General features: G+C 39.5%; 1 protein-coding gene across 1 annotated transcript in view; it reads right to left on the reverse strand.

Moving 5' to 3' along the window:
• Window positions 1–25719, reverse strand: part of LOC118651019 (cat eye syndrome critical region protein 2) — a 233467-nt gene that overhangs the window by 38995 nt on the left and 168753 nt on the right. Inside the window, exons 2-7 of the mRNA XM_036299723.1 lie at window positions 23142–23236; window positions 19741–19924; window positions 17207–17346; window positions 16340–16444; window positions 12855–12904; window positions 11934–12094 (exon numbers count right to left, since the gene is read on the reverse strand). Coding sequence (XP_036155616.1) covers window positions 11934–12094; window positions 12855–12904; window positions 16340–16444; window positions 17207–17346; window positions 19741–19924; window positions 23142–23236 — 735 coding nt within the window. The remainder of the gene's footprint in view (window positions 1–11933; window positions 12095–12854; window positions 12905–16339; window positions 16445–17206; window positions 17347–19740; window positions 19925–23141; window positions 23237–25719) is intronic.

Below are 25719 nucleotides of genomic sequence, written 5' to 3' on the forward strand. Positions count from 1 at the left end.
GGATGGTAGTAAGGACCACTGTTTTGCGTTAAATACACTGGGAATTTGCCTAAGGAATCTAATAAAAGAAAAGGTAAACAAACACACAAAAAAACAGGACAACTATAATTTATTGAAGATTTACTTTGTATATTTCCCAAAATAAATAATCTGCTTTGGCTCACTAAGTCAGAGAGAAGGGGTCTAGGGGACAGGGTCAGGGGGTTAACTGGGGACCAGATGCCTCAGTCCATTGCTCCCTAGTAAGCCTCCTGGGTTTCTTAAGTTTAGAAGAGAAGATGAGGGGGAAGGGAAAGGCAGGCATGCTCCTGGGAGGGAGAGCACTGTGAAGCTTTTCTTAAAAGATCTTTTCAATAGGAAGCAGATGTAAGAGTCTTTTATGCAGATAAATATTTAAAAGTTTCATACTATGGAAATTGTTCAAGTGATTTTAATGTGGGGGGGAAAAGTGAATATAGATCACTATTTACACATGTCATAATTAAACACAAACTGCTGATTAAAATTTTGTATTATTTTCCTTATAGGCCTTAAAACTAGTTTTGATTCTACATTTGATTCAGATTTTGGAAGTTGTCATGCCTAGATAGGCTTTTATAAAGTCATTTTTATCATTAAATACTGTAAGCCTGACTTAAAAGGAGTTTGCTATCCAAAGGTAAAATCTGGAATGAATGAGAAGAGAGATAAAACTGAAACAAACAAAAATTAACCATTATTATTGCATACATAATACTGTACTCATAAGGAACCTCAAAACCTAAATAGAATTCAAGTTCCCCAAAATCTTTATCCTATAACCAGAGTAGACAGTTAAATATGCTAGATATTGTTTCTGAAATGGGGATGGTCCTGGCATTAAGCAAGGACAATTCTTCTGAAGAATGTGTCTCTCTAGTTACTGGTTCTTAAAGGTCAGAAAAGCACCTTCTCTGCAATGCATGAGTACCATTCCCTTTACCCCATCTCTCCAGGTCCTTATTTAGTCCAACTTTTAGGCAACATCTTTCCTCAGCCGAGAAGTTATGATGAAATTATAGTTAATAAACCAAAGCAAACCAAAATAATTACTTTTTCTTCTTTCAGTCACATAGAGACTCCAAGCTGATACTACCTTTAATATAAAAATTCATATGATGGGGGAAAAGGAGGAGAGAGAGGAAAAATAAGTCTTGTCAAAGGAATTATTTCATTCAAAGAAAGCTGTACTACTTTCTATAAATGAGAAACATAAAAAAGAGAAAAAAATGGGCATATATTTACATGTAACAATGATAATGTGTGTGTATTCTTTTTAAAAAAAAACTATATTTTTATTGATTTCAAAGAGGAAGGGAGAAGGAGAGTGAGACAGAAACATCACTGATGAGAGAGAATCATTGATTGGCTGCCTCCTGCATGCCCCACACTGGGGATCGAGCCCGCAACCCGAGTATGTGCCCTTGGCCGGAATCGAACCTGAGACCCTTTCGTCCACAGGCTGACACTCTACCCACTGAAACAAACCAGCTAGAGTTAATGTGTGTGTATTCTGTGCCTCTATGACAAAAGGACAGCTGGTGAAAACATGAAATATTCTTCCTTCGAAGAGTACAAGAGGATATTAATAGGACCAAGAATTTTATTAAGGACTAAAGAGATGCAAGCCAATGAATCATGAATAGAAATATTAAATCACCAGAGTCACCTGGAAAACAACATGGAGACATTTCAAGCATTAAGTCAATGGAAGGGGAAAAAGGGAAAGAATAGTTAATTACATAAATCTTTACAATATATAAATATTTTTATAACAAATATGATTTATTATTTTTAGTATGTAACAATGTCTTACAAACAGTAGCCACCCCCAAAACAAACAGAACACAAATATAAGACATATAGAAGATAAACCGGCTGAACCAAGATGGCGGCATAGGTAAACACCAGAGTTTGCTGCCTCGAACAACCACTTCAAAAATACAACTAAAAGACGGAATGGACATCACCCAGAACCACAGGAAAGCTGGCTGCGGGGAAATTCTTCAACTAGAAGGAAAGAGAACAGCATACTGAGGCTCAGAGGAGGCGCAGTGCAGAATATACAAAGGTGAGGAGGTGCGCGCAGAGCAGGCTGGTGGCTGAGGGCGCGGTTGTCGTTTTCAATCGGGAGGGAGGCTCAGGCTCTGAGCTCCAGTTCTGGGCGAGTCTCTAGGGACCCAGACTCAAACGGGAGAAATGGGACTGTCTGGCATCGGTGAGAACACGAGGGCAGCTTTCTCTCCGTGGTTTGCAGCGGTTGCTGGGACTCTGAGAGGCAGAGCCTCTGGGGACAGGACTGAGAGCAGCTGTAACTGCTCCCTCCGCCTGCCCTGTTTGATCCCGTAAGACCTGCCCCGCCCAAGCCCTGCACAGAGGCATTTGCCGGATAGCCTCAGGCAAAGGCTAGATTAGCACCTCCCCAAAGGACAGAAGTTTTCCCACTGCAGACATAGCTGATTCTCACAGCCAGTTGGCCTGGAGGTCAAATCCCCCCAGTATCAACTACAACAATCAAGGCTTAACTACAACAAGACTGCGCACAAAGACCACTAGGGGGTGCACCAAGGAAGCATAACAAAATGTGGAGACAAAGAAACAGGACAAAATTGTCAATGGAAGATATAGAGTTCAGAACCACACTTTTAAGGTCTCTCAAGAACTGTTTAGAAGCCGCCGATAAACTTAATGAGATCTACAAGAAAACTAATGAGACCCTCGATCTTATATTGGGGAACCAACTAGAAATTAAGCATACACGGACTGAAATAACGAATATTATACAGACTCCCGACAGCAGACCAGAGGAGCGCAAGAATCAAGTCAATGATTTGAAATGCGAGGAAGCAAAAAACACCCAACCGGAAAAGCAAAATGAAAAAAGAATCCAAAAATGCGAGGATAGTGTAAGGAGCCTCTGGGACAGCTTCAAGCGTACCAACATCAGAATTATAGGGGTGCCAGAAGATGAGAGAGAGCAAGATATTGAAAACCTATTTGAAGAAATAATGACAGAAAACTTCCCCCACCCGGTGAAAGAAATAGACTTATAACTCCAGGAAGCGCAGAGAACCCCAAACAAAAGGAATCCAAAGAGGACCACACCAAGACACATCATAATTAAAATGCCAAGAGCAAAAGACAAAGAGAGAATCTTAAAAGCAGCAAGAGAAAGAAACTCAGTTACCTACAAGGGAATACCCATATGACTGTCAGTGGATTTCTCAACAGAAACTTTGCAGGCAAGAAGGGAGTGGCAAGAAATATTCAAAGTGATGAATGATAAGAACCTACAACCAAGATTACTTTTCCCAGCAAAGCTATCATTCAGAATTGAAGGTCAGATAAAAAGCTTCACAGATAAGGAAAAGCTAAAGGAGTTCATCACCACCAAAGGAGGATTATATGAAATGCTGAAAGGTATCCTTTAAGAAGAGGAAGAAGAAGAAAAAGGTAAAGATACAAATTATGAATAACAAATAAGCATCTATCAACAATGAATCTAAGAATCAAGTGAATGAATAATCTGATGAACAGAATGAATTGGTGATTATAATAGAATCAGGGACATAGAAAGGGAATGGACTATTCTTGGGGGGGAAAGGGGTGTGGGAGATGCGGGAAGAGACTGGACAAAACTCGTGCAACTATGGATGAGGACAGTGGGTGGGGAATGAAGGTGGAGGGTGGGGTGGGAACTGGAAGGAGGGGAGTTATGGGGGGGGGGGAAAGAGGAACAAATGTAATAATCTGAACAATAAAGATTTAATTATAAAAAAAAGAAAGAAAAAAAAAGAAGATAAACCACCCACATGAATGATCAAAAGGAAGAGCACAATACAATAGCTTTTTCACTTATAAAATTGTTAAAAATGATACAAAGTGACACATTGTAAAGACTGGTAAACATGTCTTCTGGAGGACAATCTGGATATATGTATCAGGAATCTATACAGAGTACTTACACTTCTTAAAAAGGAGATAGGCAAAAATGTTTTTGTGGTAGATTAATAGGTGATATTATATAATCAATGCAATCAACAAAAATTTCATTTCTGCCCTGGCCATGCATGGAAGGGTCATGGGTTCAATTCCCAGTCAAGGGCAAGTGCCTCGGTTGCAAGTTCGATCCCTGGCCCTGTTGGGGCAAGTGCAGGAGGCAACCAATTGATGTGTCTCACGTCGATGTTTCTGTCTCTCTCCCTTCAACTCTCTAATAATCAATGGAGGATTCAAAATTGGTGGTAGTAAGTGGAAACTACACTGACACTTTCTCAGGACTAAACTGGAAATACAATTAAAATACAGAAAAACCACCCTGAAAAATGAACTGAAGACTAGCTGACGAGAACCCTGATAACCAAGGAGGGAAAGTGGAGAACGCACAGACTGGTAGGAAGTGCAGAGGCACGAAAGGGCTAGAAGAGCTCCCACAGAAAACTCTGTGGTCTAAAGCCAAGCTGGGCTCCCCAGCCCAAAGCACCAAAACTGAGAAAGGTGACTACATAACATCTGGCTGTGAAAAGCAGCAGGACTGCTGTCTGCCAATGAGAGACTGCTGGAAATGCTGGCATCCTCTTAAAGGGTCAACACACAAAATTTCATGTGCAGCCATTCACCTTGGGTTCTGGCAGAAAAGACTGGAGCTCTCTGAAGAGACTCCAAGACTGGGGCCTGGGGTTGGAGATCGGAGGGCAGCCACCCAAGTTTCCTTTGCTGGCGGACCTTTGCTATCCAGGTGGTTTTGCTTGAGGGTAAGGCAGTTGCTCCACCCTGTTGAAAGACTTTCACCCCACCTGTGGTCTATAACGTGAGGCTAATCAAGATTGAGTGTCCATTGGACTGCAGGCAGAGGAGGATCTCTAGAGCAGTGGTTCTCAACCTTGGCTGCACATCAGAATCACCTGGGAATCTTTTTAAAATCCTGATTTCTGGGCCTCATCCTCCGGAAATTCTGTTTCTTTATTATGGGGTGGGGTCACAACATTAGTAACAAAGGTTGAGAACCACTGCTCTAGAGGCTTTGAGTCTGCCTAACCTCCTTCTGGACCCAGGACTAGGAAAAGCAGACTCTGGCGCACATCTTGGTCCTTGCCAAAAACACCTAGTCCCATCAGAGGGAGCCTCAAGCTGTGGATTGCTGTTATCCACAAACAGGGTACTCAGGGCTAGCATCTGGCCTCAGTTATGCATCTGCACAGGTGTAGGTCCACCTAGAGGGGGAGAGCTCTTGTACTATTGCACAGCTGGCCAGCTGTGGTCCAGGAGTCCAGAAACATCTGGTTTGGGTTGTGGATATGGCATGAGTTTTTACAAGATGACTATCCGTCCAGTTACCACAAAAAAAAAAAGGCTCCTCACAAATAGACTGTGTAGTTAAACCTTTTAAAAGGAACAACAGACAGCATCTGAGATTGTCCTGCACTAGAGATTGGAAGTCATAGCAGACCTACCCAAAGAAGCAGCCATAATGGGGATACAAAAAAACCATCAAACCAAAGAACAAGAGAATTCTCCAGAAGAAGAGCTAAACAAAATGGAGATAAGAAATTTATTAGAAATAGAGTTCAGAATAATGATGGCAAGGATGGTCAACAGCATTAGAAAAGATATAATAACTATGAAGAATAACATAGCACTAATAAAGAAAACAGTGGGAAGAATACACAACAGATTAGGGGAAGCTGAGGATAGGATCAATGAAATCACTCAGAGAACCAAAAAGAAAAACAACAAAAAAAACCCCAGAAGGACAGCCCTAGCTGATTTGGCTCAGTGGATAGAGCATCAGCCTGAGGAACAAAGGGTCCCAGGTTCAATTCCAGTTAAGGGCACGTATCTTGGTTGGTTGCAGGTTCCTCCCTGCAGGAGGCAACTAATCGATGTGTTTCTCTCACATCGATGACTCTGTCTTTCCCTCTCTCTTCCACTCTCCCTAAAAGTCAATGGAAAAATATCCTCAGGTGAGGATTAACAAAACAAAACAAAACAAAACCACAGGAGGACAGCTTAAGGGAGCTGTGGGACAACATGAAATGCAACAATATTCACACCATAGAAGACCCAGAAGGGGAAGAAAATGAGCGAGGAATAGAGAAGGTGTCTGAAAAAATAATGGCAGAAAACTTCTCTACCCTGGTGAAGGAAAAAGTCATACAAGTTCAGGAGGCACAGAGAGTCCCAAGCAAGAAGAACCTAAATAGGCTCATGCCCAGACACATCATAATTAAAATGCCAAAAATTAAAGACAAAGAGAGAATCTTAAAGGCAGCAAGAGAAAAGCAATTTGTTACTTACCAAGGAACTCCATAAGACTGTCAGCTGATTTCTCATCAGAAACTCTATAGACCATAAGGGAATGGCATGAAATATTCAAGGTAATGAAAAGCAAGGATCTGAAACGAAGATTATTATACTCGGCAAAGCTATCATTCAAAACACATGGTGAAATAAAAGAGCTGCCCAGACAAAAAAAGCTAAAGGAGTTTATCACCACCAAACCAGCACTGCAAGAAATGCAAAAGGGACAGCTATAATGAGAAGAAATAGAAACACAGGCATAAATAATTAAAATGGCAATAAATAAGTACCTATCCATAGTAACATTAAATACTCTAATCAAAAGACATAGGGTAGGTGAACGGATAAAAAAACATGACCCATTTATATGCTGTCTATGAGACCCACCTCAAAACAAAAGACTCACACAGGATGAGAGTGAAGAGATGGTAAAAAATTTTTTCATGTAAATAGAAATGAGAAAAAAAAATCTGGGGTAGTAATACTCATAAGTGACAAAATAAGACTTCAAAATGAAGGTCATCACAAGAGACTATAAAGGTCACTACATAATACTAAAGGGACCGATTGAACAAGAGGATATAACCCTGGTAAACATATATGCACCCAATATAAGAGCACCTAAATATCTAAAAAAATAAAAATAAAAAAATTCTAGAGGACTTTAAGGAAGACATTGACAGCAATACAGTTATAGTAGGGGACCTTAACACCCCACTGACATCACTGAATAGATCTTCCAGACAAAAAATTAACAGGAAAACAGAGACTCTAAATGATGGATTTAAATTACATTTATAGGATATTTCACCCTAAAGCTACAGAATATACATCAAGTGAACATGGGTCATTCTCAAAGATAGACCACATGTTAAGACACAAATGAAGTCTCTCCAAGTTCAAGAAGATTGAAATCATATCAAGCATCTTCTCAGATCACAATGGAATTAAATTAGAAATCAACAACAGCAAAAACATTCTCAAATATTCAAACACATGGAGGCTAAATAGCATGTTATTAAACAGTGAACAGGTTACCAATGAGATCAAGAAAGACATAAAAAACTTCCTGGAAACAAATGAAAATGAACATACAACAACCCCAAATTTATGGGACAAAGTGAAAGCAACTCTGAGAGGAAGTTCATAGCACTACAGACATACCTTAAAAAACACAAAAAAATTAATAAATTATTTAACCCTACAATTTTAAGAATTAGAAAGAGAACAAGAAAAGACCAGAGTAAGTATAATGAAGGAAATAATAAAGATTAGAGCAGAAATAAGTGACAGAGACAAAAAAACCCCAAAAAACAAAACAAAACAAAAAAGAATGAAAACAAGAGCTTTTATTTGAAAATATAAACAAAATTGCCATAAGCCAGACCCATCAAGAAACAAAGAGGACCCAAATAAATAAAATCAGAAATGAAAGCAGTGAAGTAAAAACTGACCCCAGAGAAATACAAAGAATTGTCAGAAAATACTGTGAACATGCCAACAAGTTGGACAATGTGGACAAATTACTAAAAAATAGAATCTTCCATAACTCAATCGGGAAGAATAAAAATATAGGAATAGGCCAATAACAATTGATGAAGTAGAAGCAATCTATACTAATAAAAGCCTAGGTGGCCCTCGCGTGGCACCCTCACGTCGTCTCAGGATGGCCAGCAGGGGAGGGCAGTTGTGGGCGATCGGGCCGTCAGGGGACGGCAGCTGGGGGTAATTGTGCCGGCAGGGGAGGGCAGTTGGGGGTGATCAGGCTGGCAGGCAGAAGCAGTTAGGGGCAATCAGGCAGACAGGCAGGCCACGAGTGGTTAGGAGCCAGCAGTCCCGGATTGTGAGAGGGAGATCCGGCAGTTGGACATCTCCCGAGGAGTTCCAGTTTGGAGAGGGTGCAGGCTGGGCTGAGGGACACCCTCCCATGCATGAATAATAATAATAATAATAATAATAATAATAATAATAATAATAATAATAAAAAACTCCCAGCAAATGAAAGCTCTGGTCTGGATGGTTTCTCATAGGAGTTTTACCAAACATTCAAAGAATTAACATGTATACTCCTCAAACAATTCCAAAAAGTCCAGAAACACTTCCAAACTCTTTTTATGAGGCCAGCATTATCCTAATGCCAAAAGACACTATAAAGAAAGAAGATTACAGACCAATATCCCTGATGAACATAGATGCTAAAATCCTCAAAATATTAGCAAATCGTATCCAGCAATATATTAAAAAGATCATACAGCATGACCAAGTGGGATTTATTCCAGGGATGTAAGGCTGGTACAATACCCTAAAATCAATAATCGTGCTACATCACATAAACAGACTGAAAGACAACAATCACATGATCATATCAATAGATGCAGAAAAAGCATTCAACAAAATCCAACAACCAGTTTTGATAAAAACTCTCTGAAAAATGTGAATAGCGGGATCATATCTCAACATAATAAAGGCAACATATGACAAACCTACAGCAAACATCATACTAAATGGGCAAAAACTAAAACCTTTTCCCTTAAGAATAGGAACAAGACAGGGATGTCTGCTTTCATCACTTTTATTCAACATGGTACTGGAAGTCCTAGACACAGTGATCAGACAAGAGGAAAACATAAAAGGCATCCAAACTGGAAAAGGGGAAGTAAAGCTCTCATTATTCGCAGATGACATGATTCTGTACATAGAAAACCCTAAAGACTCCATCAAAAAATGACTAGATTTAATAAATGAATTTGGCAACATAGCAGGATACAAATTAAGCCCCAGTAATCCATGGCATTTTTATATACCAATAATGAATTCTCAGAAAGAGAAACTAAATAAACAATTCCATTTACCAATGCAACAGAAAAAATTAGGAAACTTACAAATAAAATTAACCAAGTAGGTAAAAAGCTGGTACTTGGGAAACTGCAGGACGTTGAAAAAAGAGATAGAGGAAGACAAAAACAAGTGGAAGAAAATACTGTGTTCATTGGCTGTTAGAATTAATATCATTAAAATGTCCATACTACACAAAGCAATCTACAGATTCAATGCAATTCCTATTATAATACCAAAGACGTATTTCACAGATCTAGAACAAATACTCCAAAATTTATATGGAACCAAAGAAGGCCCTGAATATTCTCAGCTATCTTGAGAAAGAACAATGTTGAGGAATCCCAATACCAGATGTCAAGTTATACTTACAAAGCCACTATACTCAAAACTGCCTGGCACAAGAATGGGCATATAGATCAATGGGACAGTACAAGAGAACTCATTATGCTCAATTAATATTTGACAAAGGAGTCAAGACAGTCTCTTCAATAAATGGTGTTGAGAACTTGGACAGATATATGCAAAAAAAAAAAAAAAAGCAACTAGACCACCAACTTATACCATACACAAGAATAAACTAAAAGTGGACAAAAGATTTATTTATTTTTATTTATTTATTTATTTTTTAATATTTTTTATTGATTTTTTACAGAGAGGAAGGGAGAGGGATAGAGAGTTAGAAACATCGATGAGAGAGAAACATCGATCAGCTGCCTCCTGCACACTCCCCACTGGGGATGTGCCCGCAACCAAGGTACATGCCCTTGACCAGAATCGAACCTGGGACCCTTGAGTCCACAGGCCGATGCTCTATCCACTGAGCCAAACCGGTTAGGGCAAAAGATTTAAATGTAAGTTGTGAAACAATAGAAATCCTAGAAGAAACTATAGGCAGCAAATTCTCAGACATCTCTTGTAGCAATATGTTTACAGATACATCTCCTAAAGCAAAGAAAACTAAGGAGAAAATAAATAGGACAACATCAAAATAAAAAGCTTTTGCACAGCAAAAGAAACCATCAACAAAATGAAAAGGGAGCCCATGGTATGGAAGAATATATTTGGCAATGATATATCGGATAAAGGGTTAATATATAAAATATATAAGGAACGCATGCAACTTAACAAAAGGAAGACAAACAATCCAATAAAAAAATGAGCAAAGGACTAAAGAGACCATTCTCCAAAGTGGACATACAGATGACCAAGAGACATATGAAAAAATGCTCAAAGTCACTGATCATCAGAGAGATGCAAATTACAACAATGAGGTTATCACCTCACACCTGTCAGAATGGCTACCATTAACAAATCAACAAATGAGCCCTAGCTGGTTTGGGTCCGTGGATAGAGTGTGGCATGGGGACTAAAGGGTTTGATTCTGATCAAGGGCACATGCCCAGAATTGTGGGCTTGATCCCCAGTGGGGGGTGTGCAGGAGGCAGCCAATCAATGACTCTCTCTCATCATTGATGTTTCTAGCTCTCTCTCCCTCTCCTTTCCCCTCTCAACTAAATAAAAATATACTAAAAAATCGCTGAAGATGTGAAGAAAAGGGAACTGTAGTATACTGCTGGTGGGAAAGCAGACTGGTGCAGTCAGTGGCTTCCGGTCCTGATCTCCCCTGAGGGCTTCTCCACCTCCCCCTGCTCCTGAAGGGTGATTGGGGCAGCAGCCGCTGCTTGCACCTGCTGTTGGTGCTGGCCCCAATAGCTCTGCGCTGTCAGCGGGTGCAAGTGGAGCTGGAGCTGTCAGCGTGTGGAAGTGAAGGCGGCGGGAATGCAGAGGATGGGCTGAGACCCGCCCCTGTGCCTGCTGCAACCTCGTGCCCCACAGTTCCTTTCAAGGTGCATGAATTCGTGTACTGGGCCCCTAGTAATTTATAAATATTTTCTCTTCATATTTTATTGGCAGGCTGTCAAATTTTTTCTGTCTTCTATTAGCGTGTATTAGAATTATGGAAATGAAACAAGCAAAGTAAATTATTACTGAGCACCCACCACGGAAAGACATTACATTAGGTGCTGTGGGGGTCAAAATGATGAGGAGGACATAGTCCTTAATCTAAAGAAGCTTAAATTCACAATAGAATTAAGTAAGCGATGAATTAACATATTAGGGAGGACAATCCTAAGACTAGGAGCAATGGACAGCTCAAGGAAATAATGACTTTAAGTGGAGTTTTTGGGAGAGAAGTATTTGAATGGGTAGGGAAGTAGAGGGGAAAAGATGTTTGCAAAAGTCAGAAATTAGGATGCATATACATGAAAACATAGGCTGTATGGTTTATGAAACTACAACTTGCCCTGAAGTGGAGAAGAGGGCATACAGCTCAGACGGAGCTAGGAAAAAGAGCTGGCACTGGACATACAAAGACAAATACTTGTTAGAGATTGTTGCTTAGGGGAAAAGAGACAGACAATAAGATGATGATGGGAAAAAAAGCATATAGAGAGAGTTATGAAGAGGGTGATATGAGACATACTTGAGGGTTCAGGGAATGTTTCCTGATTGTGAAAAGCCACTCTAAGTAATGAAGTAGGGGATGGGTGTGGAGGGTTTAGGACTTCTTGGATAAAGAGAATTAAATTATGTTGTCCACAGTCAAGGCCCATGAGTGACATGAGGTCCCATTATAATATTTCAGAGAAGAAAGGATAAAGGTCATACCACATCCAGGAGACAGTGGAATGTATTAAAAGCTCTAATGAATAATCCTTAAAACAATGCAGCTTTACACCTAATACAGAGGGGAGGAATACTTTTCCTTTGCATACCTTCTGGGCAATCATGTTGCAGATCTCGGGTAGGAAATCCTCGCTGAGGAGCTTATAGAGCTGCCGTTCTCGAAGGGAGGTCCTCTCTCGAAAACTCTCAGTGACCTGTCTCCATTCTTCTTCTGTTTGGCACAGGAGCCACCAAGTGCCTTGACCTGGCCCTTAGGACCCGGAAAAAAAAAAGGGATGGGTTCATTAAATAAATCCTCTTTTCCTATTTATTCTCAATTTTTTTTACTCTGGCTCATGAGCAAAACCAGGAAATCAGAATAAAAGACCTATTCCTTTTTAATTTGAAGACTGATAATGTATACTTTTGATTTTCCTGTTACTATCACTGTTTACAGCTAACAGTGAATACTGACCAAAAGCAATATAAATATAACTTTTGTGACCTTTATAGGGTAGATGTGAATACAGCAGAAATGCTTAAGTGTTTATTTTTTCCTATGCAAATAGTTTTGATTTGACCTTTTGCAGCATCTTCCCCATTTCACAGACATTAAGATACTATTATTAAATTTATATTCTCCTCCAAATTATGCGATTTGGATTACAAAACTGAAATCTCAATAGGAAACCAGTATACTCTTTTATGTAGTAAAGCATTTTACATTAAAAAGATTGCTTGCTCTTTCAGAAGTTGCTCATTCACCTAAATGTTTGAATAGATATTACACTGAGGCCAGGTAACAGGGCAAAAGTGAAAAGAACTACTCCTGATATAAAGTTATCCTTCAGGAGAGACGGGCACAGAATAAAGTACAAGGAAGAGAGAACTGAAGGGCAGCAAGGCTAGTTAGATGGTACTGCAATAATCATAACTGCAGTGTATGACTCTGGAAAATGAGAATCCCCATCACAATACAAATCAATTGCATTGACTTAATCTTTTCCAAAAACTCCAGCAGAGGTCATTACCATTTCTTGTCTGTGGCTCAGATGCCATGGAATTTTTGTCCTGCTTCTCACTGAAAAAGAGATTAACAATTAAACACAGACATGTTCAAAACTGTTATTTCCCCTATCAGGTAGACCCAACTAAATATGAGTGTGTGTGTGTGTGTGTGTGTGTGTGTGTGTGTGTGTGTGTGTGTATCAAGAGGGTAAGGTTATAAGAAATGACTACTGAAAAAATGAATACTAGGATGTAGATGTATTGGAATAGAGAGAAAAAACTGACATAGGGACTCATTGTTATGGTAACATCAATCAGAGGAAAATATTAACTTCTAAAACATCAAAAAATATCAAATAGAGGAGTGTTAACAGTTAAATACCAAGAGGGGAAAAAAGAACTATAAAGTGCTAACAGTTAAATACCAAGAAAAAAAGAAGTATAAAGATTCCAATGTTGTACTCCCTTAACTCAAAGCTACACTGAAGATACGGCATACAAGGGTGGGCAAAAATAGGTTTGCAGTTGTAATACAAATAAATAATAAATAAATAATAATACAAGAATTAACTGTTTCACGTATTAACAACTGTAAACCTCCTTTTGCCAATCCTATATTTAAATTTAGCCTCATATAAGGTAGAGGTTAAGGACATAGGTTAAGAATAAGACTTGGCACTAACCATGACCTCGTGAAAATTAATTAATGTTTCTATAAAATGAAGTTGTTAATATGCTGACCTTACAGGGATGATGGGCATTAAATTCTAAAATGCGAAAATGTTCAGCATGAGTGTTAAGGATCATAATTATTTGTACCCTGAGTCATACTAGACATATTGTTCCACAGAACTTTCTGTGCGAATAAAAATGTGCTATATTGTTTCTGTCAATTTGGTAGCCATGAGCCACATGTGGCCACAGAGCACTTAAATGTGCTGTGGCTGATGTGACTGAGGAACTGAATTTTAAATTTTATTTAATATAAAAATATTTAAATATAGAGCTATCAAGAATAAAATCACTGTTAGAGGCACAAGTCTATGTATGCTTGATAAAAGATTCTAAACAGTAAAACCTCAATATAATGGACTAATTTGGGTGAGGACTGTCCATTAAAGCCGAAAGTTCGTTATATAATAAAGTAGGTTTTCTGAATGTGTATGTTAAAAATTGACAAATTAGTTTAGTTTACCTGTTTTAACTAATGTAGACACATTTGTATAATTAAAATTAACTATGTATGGAAAGTTTAATTTCAGTTTTCTATATGTATAACTGTAATTTTAAATTTATACTGAAGCAATCCGATAAATGCTGTATTCACCAGTCACTGCGAGTAAACAAATGCACGTGGCTGGGGCGTGGCTTAGTGCATGTGGGAACATCCATGGTACAAGTAGAAACTGCTGCAGAAAGTCACACCAAGTGACAACAGAACCAATTACCTGCGAGATGTGGTGTGACCATGTGCTATTCATTTGCTGAACATTGTTTATAAGAGGTGACTCTTGGATTTAAATGTAGACTATACTTGTAGATATGTAATATTTATTATGTTGGCAAAATTACTAAAGTGTTTTTTTTTCAAAATATGGCCTGTTCGCAAAAATCTGTTAAAAATAACAGTGAAGCCCTGGCTCAGTGGTTAAGCATCAACATATGAAACAGGAGGTCACAGTCCAATTCCAAGCCAGGGCACATGCCCAAATTGTGGGCTGTATTCCCAGTGGAGGGCATGTAGGAGGCAGCCAATTGATGATTCTCTCTCATCTAAGTTTCTATCTCTTTCTCCCTCTCTCCCTTCTTCTGTGAAATCAGTTAAAAAAAGCACACACAAAAAACCTAGTGAATTAATAACAACAAAAATAACCTGTAGCAAGTCTTGGTTAAAAGAATTTTAAAATTAACAAGGTGTTAATTTTCACATATGACATACGGACTGGAAATTTTGTCCATTAAATCCAAAGTCCATTAAATTGAGGTGTGCAAAATTGAGGGTTTACTGTATTCCTAACACTAAGGTACTTTAATTTCACTTATAGAGAAATGGAGATAGATATGAAGCAGCTTTTTGAATACTTAAGGAGGTATAGATTGCTAACAAAATCCAGAAACAGATGTTGTGTGTACAGAACATAATTATAGGACATTTCTCAGAAACACTGTGGAAGGAAAGCTGCAATCTGTGGTCTGGTCTAATTTCTGAAAGTTAAGCAGAATACTGATTCTTAAATGTAAAATAAAATCAAATTCTGATAGATTTATTCATAATCTGATTCCTAGAAATACTTTTTAGTTGTTAATAAATAACAGTAAAAAATCTGGCTTACTTCAAGCATTTAGATTATTTATCAATGCTAAAATTTAGAGGGACTGAGCAGATTGACGTGTCATTCGTTTTTAAGAATACAACCTAACTTCCACAGGTGTATAATAACAGATATGATCCTTAAGTATATTTACATAGTATAGGTCAGATTCTGAAAACCCTTCACTAAGATTCACATGCTGCAATTTCCTAAAAGATAATGACATCCTAATATATAAAAAGCCAGGGGCTGTCATGACCAAAACAACCAGATGGACAACCAAACAGCAGCTGAGTGGGGCGACCAGGCCAGCAGGCGGGGTAGTGAGGAACAACCAAATGACTGAACAGCAGGCTGTGTGGGACGACCAAGCCGGCAGAGGGTACAGTTAGGGGAGATCAGGCCAGCAGGCAGAGGCGGTTAGGGGTAATCAGGCTGGCAGGGGGGGCAGTTAGGAGCCAGCGGTCCAGGATTTTGAGAGGGATGTCTGACTGCCAGTTTAGGTCCAATCCCTGCAGACATCCCCCAAGGGGTCCTGGATTGGAGAGGGTGCAAGGCTGGGCTGAAGGGACCACCCTCCCCCGCACAAATTTCATGCACCAGGCCTCTAAAAATTCCCAAATGTAACAGAATCTCTTTTTCTTTGCTAAAATTAAATATAAAATACTTTAAAACATGTTTAATAACTTGCCTTTATTTTAGGAAATTGAATTCTAAACAAAACAAAGCAGGTTTGCTACTAAAATCTCCCTAATGGGAAAGAACTAACCCTAAACTTATATAAAATATGTCTAGTAAAATGCTGATTATTAACACAATCACAGAATTAATTTGCTCCATGTTCCTATAAAAATGTGTGACATAAAAATTTTTTTAGAAGTTAATACATACTGATGAGCATAGTTTTTCAATCTGCTACACTGTCACATTCATTGTCTACTTCAAGTTAATCATCATTCCTATTAGTAAGTCCACTGTCCAATAAAACAGTTTACCTAGAAAATAGGTAACCTGCTAGAGGTCATGCAGCTAGGGTTTCTGATTTCCTAGTACACACTTATAATTCTATGAGGATTCTGATCCAGGTCTCCATAATTTAGGTCCCATGTCCTTTTCATGGCATGAGGAACAAGTGAAAATAGGTTCCTTTCAGCAAGAGGATCTAAAACCGTCAACGACTAACAAGATTGTCTTACCTCACTATAATCTCCTCCTGTAGTTTCTTCCGTTTGGGGGGTCTTCCTCTTCTTCTTCCTGTTTTCCCAAGAATGCCTGAGCTATTTTTTTGTCCTTCACTTTCCCTAAGAAACAGTATATTAAATAGAAATGTTTTACCATAGTACTGACAGCATATTAAATAGAAATGTTTTGTCATAGTACTGATGTATTGTAACTACAGCTTTCCTAGACATGAGGCTACTGAAATAGATTAACACGTTATGCGCCCAGCCTGTTTTGTCTTCCAGATGGAAAGTATAGTGTCAGTCACTGGTGACTGACTGGGCGCTTAACGTGTTAAATACAGCCATCATAGGGAAAGGGCAGGGTGACTTCCAATCTTCCATTAGAATGCTGAATCAAGGAAAACTGACATTTTACAATATTAAAATCTGAGTAAGACCTAACACTTTCCTAATAGTGAGCACTGCTCCCAGCAATAAGAAAAGATGGTAGCATCATTACAGGATGCTATGGAAAGGATTCTTCCTCATTAAGAGTAGTTAGTAAGGCTATGGTTCAGACATTGAGTACAAAAGAGGAAAACAATGGCAGTGAAATGACTGTACTGCTAAGAACCTGCTGTATAGAACAGTCGCTGATAAGGGAAGTGGTGCTCCTCAGAAACCTCACAGCAAAACAGAACCTTTCACCACTTGCTATTAGTGGCTACAGTTCAATTCCTTTTTATTTCTGTATGAAACAACTCCCTTTCTATCTCTTTGCAGGTGTGCTGTCATAATTAATTCCTTAATAAGAAAAAAAAAAATAGTGCTGCTGATGCATTTAGTTTTAATGACATTTCTGTACACTAGCTATCAAAGCTCTGATCTTAAACAATGTACCTGCTCAAAGAGAGTTCTCTGTTGGATTTTCCTTGTATTGGGTCCTCCTTGTACATTCGAGTTCCATAGAAATACCAATATAGTGCCCCAGAATTATCTTCACCTAATGGCTCCACGCGGAGACTGTCTGCATCTAGACCCTAAGTTCAAGAACAGGAAAAAGAGGTTTGGGGATATGGGGAACAAAGAGGAGAAAACTTAATAAGGATTCCAAATCTATACTCAGATATACCTTATATTTAAACATGCCCAAGTACCTAAGTAATATTCAATCAGGGCATATGAAATACACTGCTCCCATTTCATCTACAAAAAAAGAAATCAAAAGGAATTTTGATGAACACCCTATCTAATGAAAGAGTAATATGCAAATTAACTGCCACTCCGTGACAAAGATGGCGGTGCCCATAGCAGCCGGGTCAGGATGCTGGCAGCGTCACCCCAGCAATGTGAGCTCAGAAGGCATTGCTGTGGCAACCCGGAGCAGGGAAGCACTGCCTGTACGCAGTGCCCAGTAGAGCCTGCTTTGCCCATCTCCATGGTGTGGAGCAGGCAGGCCCCGCAGAGAGCAGAGAACCATGGGGAGCAGGCCTAAGCCATCAGTAGGACATCCCCTGAGGGCTCCTGGATTGGAGAGGATGCAGGTCAGGCTGAGGAACCCCCCTCCCACCCTCACCCTCCCCGTGCACGAATTTCATGCACCAGGCCTCTAGTCTTATATAATAAAAGCGTAATATGCAAATTGACCAAACAGTTGAACAGCGGAATGACCATCCAGGACCACACTATGACACTCACTGGTGCCAGGCCAGTCAAGGTGGGTGTGATGCAATTGTTGGGGGGCCCAGCCATCACCCCATGATCACCCTGTAGAGCAGCTGTTCTCAACCCGTGGGTCACGACCCCTTTGGGGATCGAATGACCCTTTCACAGGGGTCGCCTAAGACCATCGGAAAACACATATATAATTACATATTGTTTTTGTGATTAATCACTATGCTTTAATTATGTTCAATTTGTAACAATGAAAATACATCCTGCATATCAGATATTTACATTACGATGCATAACAGTAGCAAAATTACAGTTATGAAGTAGCAACGAAAATAATTTTATGGTTGGGGGTCACCACAACATGAGGAACTGTATTAAAGGGTCGCGGCATTAGGAAGGTTAAGAGCCACTGCTGTAGAGGGAGGCCCAGGCCACTGATGGGCAGGCTGCGGTGGGTGGGCAGGGCCTCCTTCTGCGAGGGAGGCCCAGGTCCCGGCAACTGGGGGAAGGAAGGCCCACTTTAGCAAGAATTTCGTGCATTGGGCCTCTAGCATTATATATTTGGCTTGAGTTATTTTATGTGTGCATCCATAAAAGAAAAGACAATTACAACAGAGCAGAATCTGCTGTATGAAAGCTGTCTCACATGATCCTCTATTGTAGATCTATCATAAACTACAGTACCCACTTTACCCCAGGGTCATTGCTATTAAAGTCCTTGAGTTTTCAGTAGACTGTGCTAAATTGCACAATGATTTTTATATCATGTACATGAGTAGGGCTGAACTGAGAAGTCATCAATATATTTGATCATTTCTAACTGAACAGGATTAGAAATTGTCCTTCCTGTGAATGAAAAGCAATAGCCTACACCAGCCGTGGGCAAACTACGGCCCGCAGGCTGGATCCGGCCCGTCTGAAATGAATAAAACTAAAAAAAAAAAAAAAAGACCGTACCCTTTTATGTAATGATGTTTACTTTGAATTTATATTAGTTCACACAAACACTCCATCCATGCTTTTGTTCCAGCCCTCCGGTCCAGTTTAAGAACCCATTGTGGCCCTCGAGTCAAAAAGTTTGCCCACCCCTGGCCTACACCCTCCCACTCTGAGACAGACTTCTAAATAGATAACAATAGAATAAGGGGGAGCGAAGAACTATACCTTCCTTCTCTAGCACTTTTTTTATAATGTGTATAAACATGTAGGGACAAACTTCACTTGCATAAACATGTTAAAGTCTTCCACTTTCAATAAATATTTTAATTATGTTAAATCAAATTTCAGACTTTAGGAAACATGTTTGTGTTTTTCTTCCTCTAAAGCAGCGATTTTCAACTGGTGTTGCAAGAATTTTAAAACATGAAATACCTGACTATTTAGATAGGGGCAATGACCTCTCTTCCCTTAGATCAGTGGTCGGCGAACTGCGGCCCCTTGAGTGTGGCTCTTCCACAAAATACCACGTGCAGGCACGCACATACAGTGCAATTGAAACTTCGTGGCCACACTCAAGGGGCCAAAGAGCCACATGTGGCTCGTGAGCCGCAGTTTGCTGACCACTGCCTTAGATCATTTAAAAAAAAAAAAAAGACAACAGCTAACAATACCCATTCTATGTGAATTTATCAAAATCATACCTATTTTTTGGTCAGATCAGACAAAAATATATTTTTTGGTGTGCTGAGAAATTTTAGTGTGCCATGAGATGAAAAGGTTGAAAACTGCTGCTCTAGGGCAAGGGCTTGCCAGTTAAGCACCTTGAGAAGATCGAAGACATCATCTGCATCTAGCCGGTAATCACAGAGGCGGTGTAGGATCTCCACACGCGTACGAAGAGGCAGGTCTTGGAAACTGGCTTCTCTCAGCGGGTTGGGTTTCCCTTCCTCCAGTTCCCAGCGGTAGTTAATGATGTCCTCTAGGTAGCTGTGGAATGTCTGAGGCCTAGACAGATGGCCCCGATACAAAAATACATTAATATAAAATACAGAGAGTAGGTAGGGCAGGGGAAAGAGAGCTGGTGGTTTGACAGCTGACAAATCTTAAATAGAAAGCAGAAAATGAAGAGGCAATAACAGGAAGGGTCTAAAAGTCCCTTTCTGAAGCCTCATGTTATTATACTATCTATCTGGACTTTCTATTGACAAATTCCAAAGAAAATAAATATGTTAAGAGTTTCTCACAGAGTAGATAGTTTTATTTTAGACCACTGACAGCACATTCTGGTAAAATAGGTAAAAGTTTACTAATCAATGGTATGGATTGTGAAACTGAGGCCAACAGTCTTATCTTTGCTTGTACAGATAAAGAGAACACAGAGTTTGGATGCCACTTCAAAATTAGGTCTACGACTTAGATGACAAACAAAAAGGAAACTCAATGTCTGCCTAGCCTAATTAATTATATTTCAGGTTAAAATGCAAAGATGAATAATACCTCTCTAGAATACAAGTATTTACTCCAATATGCAACTATAATTTTATATTCTGTTATACATAAATTTTAGGGCATATTATAAAATACTATATTCTAAATTCTGAAAATGGCTTAGAAAAACTATAGGAAACATTTAAGGCAGCTTGATGGCAATCTAAAATTTTTTTCAGTTAGAGTTTGATTGGAAATTCTCTGTATTTTGATAAGTACCTAATAAAGTGTTAAAGTGTTTGTCACATGGTTATTGTACACTCCAATTAATGAATCTGGTTATAATGTCACTTAATGATTTAAAATTTTTTTTCTCACTAAGCAAAGATGTCTTACAAGAATTATATGTCAGCCCTAGCTGGACAAAGTGCAGTTCAAACTGGTGGTAAAAAGCTGATAGTGTGGCAATGATGAATTTGAAAATAAAAGGGGGTATTTTTTTGGTATCGAGCAGTAAGAAGATGACAATATCTCTTTGGTAATAAATTCCTTTATCTACCACATACTTTCTAGAATTCCTAATGCACACCAAGCACCTCAAACAACAAGGCATGTTTTTCCTAGAGTAAAATAAAATGAGGAATCTATGACATAGAGATCATTTCACCAGAATGATAGCTTCAGTGGAGAAAGTGGCAGGAGACAGGCTGGGCCAGGCCAAGGAGAACTTTCATATTCCAGTGCGAGGCGATGGAAGCACAAACATACTAACCCAACAAACACTGTAAATGTACAGTGTTGTTCTTTGTGCCTACAATCTGCCTGAAAGCCTCTACCTATCCCAAACAACTGCATGTTTGATATTCCTTTCCAATAGCACCTTTATCCTACTCAGTTTCAATTGTATCACTTTTGCTAACAGTTTTCTTGGCATCTCCATACCACCTTACCACGAGATACTTGACAGTTTATAATTTAAGACAATTCATTTTCCTTGTACATACACTTGATCTTAGCCAAAATGCGATCATTCTCCTTGTATAAAAATCTACTAGTGTCCTGGTGCACAGATTGGTGCACAATGAAAGAAAGTTAATTAGAAGAAATATTTTAATATTGCTATTAGCCCTTTCTCTATAATGGAAGTGGCAATCAAATTCAGAATCGACAATGACAGATGGAAACACATGCATGCAACTAGCACCAGCGTTAGCTTTATATGTATCGTGCATGCGCCAGTCAACTCAACCTTTTATAGATATAGAATAAACTTGCTTAATTAGACCTGCTTTCTGATTTAACTAAACTTTTTCCAGCCCAGTGAAGGACCCCAACTTCTCTTTCAGGTAACTGTCAGCAACACAGCAGTGAATATCAACATGAAACAGATTATTATTGTAGATCACGCAGGAGAACAAAGGGTAAAATATTTAACTGCAGCAGTGTTTGACTATATTCTGAGCAGTGAGAAAACCTGAAGTCATTTTCAAGTTCCACCATTTCTTACTTCTTTTCAGTTGGGTCAAGTTTCTAAATTTTCGAAATCTCTGTTTTCTGGCTAATGAAAAGAAAATAGGAGTCTACTTAGTCTCCTATCTACCTACTCCAGGACTTCCGTGAGGATCAAATGAGATAAGGCATGGGAAAATGCTTCACAGACATTTGGTTAAACTGTAAAATGTTTGCACCTGGCTATAATGCAAGTTGGGTTCCTGGGCTGAAGAAACTCCAAGGAGGCTGGTCGCTAGGGAGAGGAAGCCGGGCGTTGCTATGTGACATCATTACCCAGCACCCACAGCCACCACTTCTGGGCTGGGCTGTGGGCCACATTTTGTGCCATGGGGTCTTGGCAGCGTTAGCTGCAATTTGGTGGGGTGTTGCTCCAGGGTGGTGGCAGGGCCTGTGTTCCACTTGAGGGAAGCCTAGTGTTGGTTTGTCGGCACCAGGTCCGTGTTGCCTTTATTTATTTTTAAATGGCCAGTGCGCGTCATGGCAGCTCCTGCGTTGAGCGTCTGCCCCCTGGTGGTCAGTGTGCAACATAGCTAACAGTTGGAAAGATGGACACTTAGCCTTTTATATATATATATATATATATATCCCTTTCTTTAAAACATCTGAAATTCAAGAAGAAAAACAAAAAACAAAATATTTTCATTGATTTTTACAGAGGAAGGGACAGAGAGAGACAGAAACATCGAAGAGAGAGAAACATCGATTGGCTGCCTCCTGCATATCTCCTACTGGGAATCAAGCCCCCACAACCCAGGCATGTGCCTTGACTGGGAATCAAACCCGTGACCTCTGGGTGCATGTGTTGACACTCAATCACTGGGCCACACCAGCTCAGCAAAAACAACTAAAAAAAAAAAAGTTTTTATTGATTTTAGAGAGAGATTAACACTGATGTAAAAGAAACGTTGTCTTGCTGGTGTGGCTCAGCAGTTGAGTGTAAACCCAGGAACCAAGAGGTCAGTGGTTCAATTCCTGGTCAGGAAGAATACAGAAGGCAACCGATCGATGTTTTTCTCATCTTGATGTTTCTCTATCTCTTTACCTCTCTCTCCCCGCCTCTCCCTTCTTCTCTCTCTAAAATCAATTAGAACATTTTAAAAAGTCAACTGCAGAAAGAACCAAACACAAGACTTGGGAATCCATTTGTAAATACTCAGTTTACACTGTATGTCGTTTTGGCAAATGATCAGTACTGGTTTGTTAGTTGACATGAAACATTTTGATGACTGGTTGATTGGTTGGTTCTCTCTTCAAAAAATTTAGTAAGATCAGAATTACTCACGTGATATCCCTTCGTTGATAGCAGCCCTGAAGCAAGCAGGCGATCAGGTCACTAATAAACTCTGCATCATCTCTGTGAAGAGCTGCTTCTAACTCCTGAGAAGGAAGAGAGAGAGAGTTGAGAGATCAAACACAGAGATTTCTTAAAATCCATATGCCTTGCCTCCCCACCCCCTGATGCCTCTCCCAAGCATCATAATGGTCAGTGTAGCAGAAATGCTAGTCATGGATCAACTCTGACCATCTTCCCCACAATTACTGCAAGAGGAGCAACTTGAGTTCAACTTCCTGTTTTTCCATGGGGTTTATTTCTCACCTTGCTCCTTCCCAAGCTCCATTCCTTTTATCAGCACACTAAAAGAAATACGTACACATATACCACTTTTTATAAATCAATAATTATCAAAGAATTTAACTTACATAAATATGCTGTACTGCTTTCTATTTTTTAAAATATATTTTTATTGATTTCAGAGAGGAAGGAAGAAGGAGAGACAGAAACACCAATGATGAGAGAGAATCATTGACTGGCTGCCTCCTGCACGCCCCCTACTGGGGATCGAGCCTGCAACTTGGGCATGTGCCCTTGACCACAATCAAACCTGGGACCTTTTAGTCTGCAGGCCGATGCTCTATCCACTGAGCCAAACCATCCAGGGCTGCTTTCTATTTTTAATGGCAAGAGACTAAAGGAGCAAATATGTAATTAGTTAGAAACTTTTCTTCATTTACAGATCTGCAACAGCTTAAAAGAAGCACTATTATTTTGAAAAAAGCATTGGTAATAAGTTGGCATTTTTTATACTTTAAGTACACTATACCTACATGACTGATGATAGATTACCAGAACTGAGATTAATCTTACATCATCTGAAAAGAAGTGAGGTAATGTCTATATTAATCATCTAATCCTAGGTGAGATGCATTTGCTTTCATTGGGGATCAGGTAGACAACGCCAAAGCCTGTTTTGGCACAGCATTCTAAACAAAGATTAGTTTTGCGCTCCGAAGCTACAAGGTCAAAAAGTGACAGGGGGGAAAATTAGGAGATCCTATTTCTCTTCTCAATCTCCCAATAAACCAGTATTTTCTGAGGTGATGAAATATGTTCTAAGTCATGCAAAGTTTTCTTTTAAACAGGGTCCACTATGCTTATGGTTTGACTAGCTCATAATCAGTTCTTTATCCAGATTTATTTACCAAACTTTCAAGGATCTTATTAATAGTTCTGAAAGCACAAAGTATGTGTAAGATGTAATTTCTGACCTTAAACCTTGCTGACTGGCTATTTCGAGCCAGAACTCGCTTGTGTGGCTGGATACTTTTCGTTTAGTAGCTTTGGCAACTCAGTCTCCCTTATTGTCCCACAGACCAGTATGTTGTTCTTCAATAATAGTTCAGGTGTAGACACGATGTTGTAATTGTTTTGGTAAATATGATGCCAAGAACCAAGAAAAGGGAGTAAGACAGGTAATACAGTCTGTTGTAACTTTCACCCATGTATATCTTGAAGTTGCAAATATAGTCACTCTAACTTTCACAAAGTATCCTTACTAAAATTCCGTATTTTATTATTTTTTGCCAGATTATATGTCTTCAATTTGATGTGTCCTCTACTTGAATCAGTTTCATTGAGTGAAAACTGTTTTGATATATAAAGATTTAAATTTTGAGATAAAGTGATCCAAAAGAGGCCTTAATTTGTGAACATGGTCTGTGTTACATGTTGCTTGTGAATTATTGTTCAGATGAAAGAATATAATAAGTATCTGATTGAATCTTTTTCCAGTCATAGTTTATGGAAATATGTGTGATCCAAGTAAAGGGTCAGTTGGCCAGTAATCTTTCCATTCTGGCTTCTTTGTTAGTCCCATCAATATAATTAAACCAAGAAACTTCTTTATAAGTAACATTCATCCATGGTGAAGTTTTAGCAAAGATTTCGTGGTATTTTTCCATTTAGTGATGGTGTAAATTGGTTTGAGAAGTAACAAGATAGAAAAAATCCTCATCTAAAATAATAAAAGTGTAATATGCTAAAGTAGACCAGAGAGCCGGACAACCTTCCGAATGTCCTTCCGCATGAAGCTGCAGTGGCAGGGGCCGAGGCAGAGGCGGTTAGAGGCGATCAGGCAGGCAGGCAAGCAGTTAGGGGCATCAGGCAGGAAGGCAGAGTGGTTAGGGGCGATCAGGCAGGCAGGCAGTGTGGTCAGGGGCGATCAGGCAGGCCCCGCTTGTTTAGGGGTGATGAGGTAGGCAGGCAGAGTGGTTAGGGGTGATCAGGCAGGCAGGTAGGCAGGCAAGTGGCTAGGAGCCAGTGGAATCGGATTGTGAGAAGGAAGTCCGACTGCCGGTTTAGGCCCCATCCCGCAGGGATCCCTGTGGGGTCAGGCCTAAACCAGCAGTTGGACATCCCCAGAGGGGTCCCAGATTGCATGAGAGTGGAGGCCAGGGTGAGGGACCTCCTTGCCTCCATGCAAGAATTTCGTCCACCAGGCCTCTAGTAAAAAAATAAATTGGTTACTTCACTTATACTTTGTGCATCTTCAAACTGAACAGCTACGCCTGAAATATTTGTA

The sequence above is a fragment of the Myotis myotis genome, unplaced genomic scaffold (genome assembly GCF_014108235.1).
Source record: "Myotis myotis isolate mMyoMyo1 unplaced genomic scaffold, mMyoMyo1.p scaffold_m19_p_3, whole genome shotgun sequence".
Taxonomy (NCBI): Eukaryota; Metazoa; Chordata; class Mammalia; order Chiroptera; family Vespertilionidae; genus Myotis; species Myotis myotis.